Below are 7,773 nucleotides of genomic sequence, written 5' to 3'. Positions count from 1 at the left end.
CACCCTGTGGAACGAACTCCCCCCAGAGATCCGGATTATTCCGGATCTCCCCTCCTTCCGCCGTGCCCTCAAGACATGGCTTTTCCATCAAGCGGGATTGGCCTAGGGGGGGATTTTATAGGGATTTTAAAGGGATTTTATAATATTAAACTTAATACAGGTTATTTAATATATATTTTAATTTGGCTTTTAGAGATATGTATTGTATTGTACTGTTTTTATTTACCTGTAAGCCGCCCTGAGTCCCTCGGGAGAAGGGCGGGGTATAAATGGGATTAAATAAATAAATAAATAATAATACCTGTGGCCAGTGCAGGATCTCCAGATGTTTTCAGGCTGTGTTTGACCCCCAAATGAAACCTTGTGTCTCCACAGGTGAATATTTTATTGTGGAGGCTGATATTGAAGAGTTCACCCCGCTGAAGGTTGACAAACGTTTTCACAGCATCCTGACTATCTTGCGACATTGCCACCGAGTGCGGGAAATCCGAGGATCCCGGCTTGTCCGCTATGCCCTCTGCTAAAAATTATTGGTCACTGTTGTGGACGTTTGGTTTTTTCCCCTGACAACGCTGCATCTTTGTTTTGCTTCCTTCCTGCCATTATTATTAGAAAAGATGGGTTTTGTTGGCATTAGTAAAATGTTTGTTATGGGACAAAGATTTTAGATTTGTGCAGTGACTGAGACAGCGAAACAATATCATAGCTTTTCCTGCCATCTCCTCATTCCATTTTAATTTTGTACTTGGTGAGTTTAAGACATTTTAATTTGGCATAATAGATGAAGTGTTTGAAGAGATTTGCTCAAAGTTTTTGGAACTTGAGTTTTGGAAGTGGTGTGTTGCTAATAAATCAGAGAAGGGAATAAATGTGCAAAATAACTGCTGGCTCGTGTTTGGATGTATATGTGAGTTTGTGGGAATCACTGTGTGTCTGTTCATGAAGAAATATTGGTGAAGACAGGTTTTCAGCGTAAAGGATTCTTTGGAGGGATGTAAGAGCTTGTAGGGTTTTTCAAACCTCTCAGGATGCAGCTACGCAGCATTGCGTGCCAAAAGATAAGATAATCTTTAGATAAGATAAGATAACCTTTATTGTCATTTTTATACTGTGGGCACAATGGCACACATCAAAAATGAAATTTAGTTGCCTGCTCTCAAAGTGAAACACATACATGACACATACCTAAACATACTATGAACAACATAGGTATAGACCCACATCCCTACATATACGTAGCAAATAAATATTAAATACTGTCCATCTTGAATATATAACGGAAGGAGGAAGCTTGAGAGTTCACAAGGTTAATGCTGTACGGAATGAAAGTCTGGCTGAATCTGGATGTTCTGCTACGGATACCACGAAGCCCCCTCCTCCCAGAAGGGAGCAAGGAAAACAGGTCATGAAGAGGATGTGTAGTGTCCCATACAATCTTGCGGACCCTGCTCAAACAACGCTTCTGTGCTATGTCCTGGATGGGAGGGAGGGAGCTGCCAATGATCTTTTCTGCCGTCCTCACCACTCTCTGCACCGCTTTCCTGTCTGAAGCAGGGATGCTTCCAGGCCAGACTGTGATGCTGTGTGACAGGATGCTCCCGATCGTCCCCCTGTAGAGATAGTTCCCCCCACCATGCCATCACTCTGCTCAACATCTAATTCCCACAGCACTGTCTCATGTCTGTGGGTATTTACCCTGCTTTGCTATTATCCTTTTCATCTTTTTCTACTACCTTCTCTTATTAGTATCATTATAATGATTATTATTACTCTATTCGTTTGAGAGTTTATGCACAGGAGAGAAATTCCTTGTGTGTCCAATCACACTTGGCCAATAAAGAATTTGATTCGATTCAATTTGTTCTATTCTACCGTATTTCCCCGAATATAAGACCCGGTCTTATTTTTTTTTTCCCTCCAAAAGAAGCACCAGGTCTTATTTTTTTGGAGTGGGGGTGTCTTTTCCACGGTCTCACCTCACAGTGGCAGCAGCACCAACAGCCATACCCGGTCGGCCCACTTCTTCTGCGGCCCAAGGAAATGCCTCGGCAGCTGAGAATGGAGCTCCGGATAGGCCTCTGACAGCAAAATGCAGGCCGGGGGGGGGGGGGCACCACAGAAGAAACAGGCTGGCAAAGCAAGGCAGGTGTCGATTCACGGGAGGCCCGGCTGCCATGGTAAGCAGGTGTGGGGCACGTGGGGTAGCTCTAACCCTCCACCTTAGCTTGATTTTTAGGCATGTGCCCAGCCCCAAAACTAGGGTTTATTTGGGGGATAGGGCTTATATTAGGCCCACCCCCCAAAAAAATCAAGCTAGGGCAGTGATGGCGGACCTTTTAGAGACTGAGTGCCCAAACTGCAACCCAAAACCCATTTATGCATTGTCGAGTGCCAGGTGGGTGTGACCCGTTGGGTGGGCATGGCCCATTGGGTGGGCGAGGCTGCGGTGGTAACGGCAGACTGGGTGGGACTAAAAAGTTCAATCAATCAAGTCCAACTTTGCAAGGTCTTTTTTCCCGCGAGAAGTTGAAATTGACTGATTGAACTTTTTTTTTTTTTGCACACGGTGGCGGAGGCCTAAAGCGAAAAGTTTTATAAAACCCAGCTGAAGGCCTAGGACTGGGGCAATGGCGCGCGTGCCCATAGAGAGGGCTCTGAGTGCCGCCTCTGGCACCCGTGCCATAGGTTCGCCACCACTGAGCTAGGGCTTATGTCCGGGTAGGTCTTACTTTCAGGGAAATGTAATATTTATTTGATTCGATTATTCTGTTCTGTTCTATTGATTCTATTCCGTTCCCTTCTATTCCATTCTCATGCTGAAAACCTGGAATCGTTGAAATACATATTGACTGTTGCACACTGTATGCAACCCCAATATATGTTAGCAATCAGTTCTTTAAAAATGCCCCAGGTAAGTTTACCTTTTTTCAGCTCTCTGTATTACTAGCACACCACACTAGATCGGCTTGTGTGCTCTGTCCTGCCACAAAACCAGCAGCTGACCCTCTGCCCAAATACCCATCGCAGGTGGCAGCTTCTGCCTGCATAGATTAGGTAAAACCTTCAAGACACGCTCGACTCCTGGTGACTTCATGGATTCAATGATGTTGGAAGCAGAGAACAGACGTGGTGAAATTACTTCGAGGGAATGCCACAGGAAACCGACATTTTGTGGCTGGCCTTCACAGAGCAGGTCTGAAACAACTTGACAACAAAGGTCACATCCTTAAGAAAGGACTGCGTTCAAAGCCGCTGGATGTCCATGGCCAATTGTTAACCACGAAGATGACAGGGGATAACCTTTCTCTTTTTGCTTTTGGGAATAAATAATCCTCCTTTCTTCACAGCTGTCTGGATTTCATTTTTATTTATCGTAGCGCAAACGTGGCTTGAATTGGAACCCCAAATTATTCTTCTAACAATCATCAGGGAGAAAAGCTATGTTGTCGCTAAAAGCTGAAAATAACTTGATGACACATAACCAACCATCAAGTACTCTGAGTAACCTAGATCTCGCTGAACTATAATTCCCAGCATCCCTCAGTATTGTTCCTGCAATTGTACGAATTGTAACCACAAGAGCAGGAGTGACAAACTGCCAGCCCACAGGCCGAATGCATCATGCCGAAACCGCACCCACCCCATTGCTGGCATTGGGAAAAAAGTTGCGATATGTTGTGACGTTGTGACACGTCGCGTGGCATTGCGAGTTTGACACCCCTGCACTAGAGGATGTAAATAGTAAATCAGTCTATGATCTTTATTGGGTGATAGCAGATTTGTACAGTAATAATAATAATGATAATGATAATGATAAAGTTGGAAGGGACCTTGGAGGTCATCTAGTCCAACCCCCTGCTCAGGCAGGAAACCCTACACCATTTCGGACAAATGGCTGTCCAGTCTCTTCTTAAAAACAACTGGAGCACCACTTGAACACCATGGGCATTGACAAATTCGCTATTAGTCAATTGCAAAAGGCGGCCTTACTAGGAACTGCTTCCATCATGCGACGAGATCTGTGATACCATCAAACATCCACATCTGCCTATCCCGGGTCCTTGGGAAGGACTCAATAGGTAGACAAAATGCCAAATCCTGTCTGAACATCTGGCTGACTGTGCGATGATCCATAATAATAATAATGTTGGAAGGGATCTTGGAGGTCATCTAGTCCAACCCCCTGCTCAGGCAGGAAACCCTATACCATTTCAGACAAATGGCTGTCCAGTCTCTTCTTAAAAACTTCCAGTGTTGGAGCATTCACCGCTTCTGGAGGCAGGTGGTTCCACTGGTTAGTTGTCCTCACTGTCAGGAAGTTTCTCCTTAGTTCCAGGTTGCTTCTCTCCTTGATCAGTTTCCATCCGTTGCTTCTTCTCCTGCCTTCAGGCGCTTTGGAGAACAGCTTGACTCCCTCTTCTTTGGGGCAGTATGGTGAGTTTCTTTTTAAAAAAAAAACATGTTTCAAGTAGCAGTTGTAGCAGTATAATGGAGCCCAAATATCTCTTGGTCTGCCTTTTCCCTACATGTAAATCATAAGGCGATTGTCTAAATCTCATTTAAATTGAGAGCTTAGCGCTGAGCTTTTGCTATTAATTTCAGTGGAATTTAAACATGCTTAATGGCCTCTGAAGTTGTGCCCTCTGTCAAGTTATTAAAAGGCCAAGTTCATTTAGCTTTGCTTTTCGGAGACATTTTAAGATTATATGTTACCGTTAGCTATTTAAATTCCAGCTTATCCCTCTTAGTATATCTCTACTTAAAGTTTGTTCTGCAAGCCTTTGGCAGGGAAAGAGGATAAAGAATTCTATTTTCTTAGCTTTTTGTTTTTCTGTTTGGGACAGACCGCCTTCTTTGATCAGGATTTAGCTCAGGGGTAGTCAACCTTGGCTCTTTTATGACTCGTGGACTTCAACTCCCAGAATTCCTGAGCCAGCTAAGCTAGCTCAGGAATTCTGGGAATTGAAGTCCACGAGTCATAAAAGAGCCAAGGTTGACTACCCCTGACTGGTCGGGACTGTTCATTTTTCTCTCTAATTCTTACTTAAAAGCTTGAGTGATCAATCTTGCCGAGTATCTTTTTTTAGTAGCATTTTTATATAAACATATTTAAACAAAGAAAGGGGGGAAAGTGAGCAACGTAATAGTTTTTCCTCTTTCCCTTGCCCCCCCTTTTGCATTTCGGGAGAGAGTTAAAGATGAAATGAGTGACCCAGCCCCCTATCAGGAGTGCTATTCTCAATGTGCTACCACGTTTGCTTCAACCCTCAAACCAACATAGGGGGTTCTATCCTGGCTTAGCACAAATGCAAAACTTTGGGCCAGTCACTCAGCCCAACTCACCTGACAGGGTGGTTGTGGTGGAGAAATAGGAGAAGGAAGGAGAACTAGGGATGTTCACCACCCTGAGGTACTTATACAGTAATAAAGGTGGGATAAAAATCTGATAAACATGTTTGTTTCGAGCCTTTATCCTGATTTGTTTCTGCATTCCTGATAAATCTTTGACCCCAACCTATATACACACGTAGCTTTTCTGGGGAATTTCTGGCTTCTCCAGGACTATGATTCCAAAATGTGATGGTTCATGCTTCTGCAGATGTTCTTTCCAGAAATAAAGGCCATCATACATACATGAAGGTCTGCTGGTTGTATCTAAACAAAAATGGCTCTTCTGCTGAGGGGCTGTCACAGAAAAGATGGGTCAACCTATTCTCCAAAGCACCTGAGGGCAGGACAAGAAGTAACAGATGGAAACCCATCAGAGGAAGATCCACGTGGATCTAAGGAGAAACTTCCTGACAGTGAGAACAATTAACCAGTGGAACGGCCTGCCTCCAGAACTTGTGGGTGCTCCATCACTGCAGGCTTTTAAGAAGAGACTGGACCATCTTTCATCTGGAATGGTCTAGGCCAGGGTCTCCTGATTGAGCAGGGGGTTGGACTAGAAGACCTCCAAGGTACTTTCTAACACTGTTATTCTGTTATTCACAATCACCATCATACTTTCTGCAGATCTTGAAGGCCATCAACATGCTTTTTAAAAAGTTCCCCACCTCAGAGAGGTAACCTACCCTCTAATTTAACCAATATGCAGAATGGCAAAACAAAAACAACTAACACAAGGTAGTAAACAATCCAGGAATTGGTCAGGATCTCCAACAAATAATGTAAAATACTCTAATTTGCAAAAATGAATCCTGTTGATTTTTACACACTCTGTTCAGCTACGGTCATTATTTAAGCCACAGTTTCTTGAGCAGAGCGTAATGATGATTTTGTGTATAATATGAGTCAATTAATCATGGTTTTCAAACCATATTAAGCTGGTCTCATACCAGGCACTTATCCCATCCACCCCCAAGCAGATTGTGTTGGTGCTTATCACAATACAGGAATCCTAGCTATAATGTTGAACCTACAACGATTAAAACAAAGAGCTTTTTAGAATATGCTGGTATGATCAGAATTTATAACAAGATATGGAGCCCAGTTTGAAAGGAATTGAAATTAAGAAGTCGGACACACTTGAGATATGAATAGTTTTGAGGTTTGGGGTTATTCTTTGAGATCTTGAGCCATTCATTTCTGAAATATCTGAAACATACCGTCAGTCAGCCCATATTACTAAGCTAGATGCATCAATTGACTTCATACAAGCCAACTTCATAAGATTTTTATTTTGTTGATTAAGCAAATAAGACACGTTCCTCTCTGTGTCTATTTGTAGCAGGGTTAATCACCGGATCCACATCTGGAATATTGCAAGTAGTGGATGAATTTAGTCTGATATCTTTGCAATTGGGGTATCTAAATGAATTAAATTCCTCACCCCACATCCTGGGCAGATCAAGCAAATATCAACTGGGTCACTGCTTCATAAAGACAGATGGTGGCAATTTAAAAGATACCTTGCTGAGTACCAAGCTGCGTAGCAGGTACACTGTGCTAAATTGTTCATGGTTAAAGCTTAGTTCAGCAGCCCCAGAAGATCAAATTAATTGTTCTTGAAATTCACACCTTTTTCTGGGAGATAAAGCCTTGAGTTTAGGAAGACCCAGAATAGCATCAAAGAGCTGTTAATTGCCAAGTATCTTTTGCACTTGATTTGCCTGAGAGATAGGAAGGGAAAAAAAATGCTTCTGCACACAGGAAAAAGCAACTTCTTAAAGATCAGAGGACAAAAAAAATGCATGTTGAGCTGCCACTGAAATGCACTCAGTTCATTTTATGAAGGGTGTCTAGAGCAGCGTGAAGATGTGTGGACTTCAATTCCCAGAATTCCTCGCTGGCTGGGGAATTCTGAGAGTTGAGGTCCAGGCGTCTTCAAGCTGCCAGGGCTGAGAATGTTACTATAGACACCCACTTGAAAAGAACAGCTGCGGGGGCCTTTCTGTCTCGCTCCCTGTCTGAAAACATCCATACACTGATTGCACAGGACTAGTACCTTGAGGAGAGTGAGGGTCCGCTTACCTTCCCATCTTTTTTTCATTTTATATCATATAGCCAGCAAATAAGAAATTCCACTGCTTCCTACATAATATAGAATAGAATATTCTATATTCTATATAATAGAATATTCTATAGAATAGAATAGAATAGAATAGAATAGAATAGAAAGAATAGAATAGAATAGAATAGAATATTCGTGGTATCCGTAGCAGAACATCCAGATTCAGCCAGAGTTTCATTCCGTACAGTATTAACCTTGCGAACTCTCAAGCTTCCTCCTTCCGTTATATATTCAAGATGGACAGTATTTAGTATTTATTG

At 42.8% G+C, this 7,773-nt stretch overlaps 1 protein-coding gene across 1 annotated transcript in view; it reads left to right on the top strand.

Annotated features, from left to right (window-relative positions):
• SKA1 (spindle and kinetochore associated complex subunit 1) overlaps window positions 1-865 on the top strand; it is a 12,995-nt gene extending 12,130 nt beyond the window's left edge. The window contains exon 7 of the mRNA XM_015812146.1: window positions 376-865. Within this exon, the coding sequence (XP_015667632.1) occupies window positions 376-524 (149 nt within the window). The 3' untranslated portion in view covers window positions 525-865. The remainder of the gene's footprint in view (window positions 1-375) is intronic.
• The last annotated feature ends 6,908 nt before the right edge of the window (window positions 866-7,773 follow it).

This window comes from Protobothrops mucrosquamatus, unplaced genomic scaffold (assembly GCF_001527695.2).
Source record: "Protobothrops mucrosquamatus isolate PMUCROS unplaced genomic scaffold, P.Mucros_1.0 scaffold70, whole genome shotgun sequence".
Classification (NCBI taxonomy): Eukaryota; Metazoa; Chordata; class Lepidosauria; order Squamata; family Viperidae; genus Protobothrops; species Protobothrops mucrosquamatus.
The sequence above is the reverse complement of the archived record's forward strand: the minus strand, read 5'-3'. Positions and strand labels throughout refer to the sequence as shown.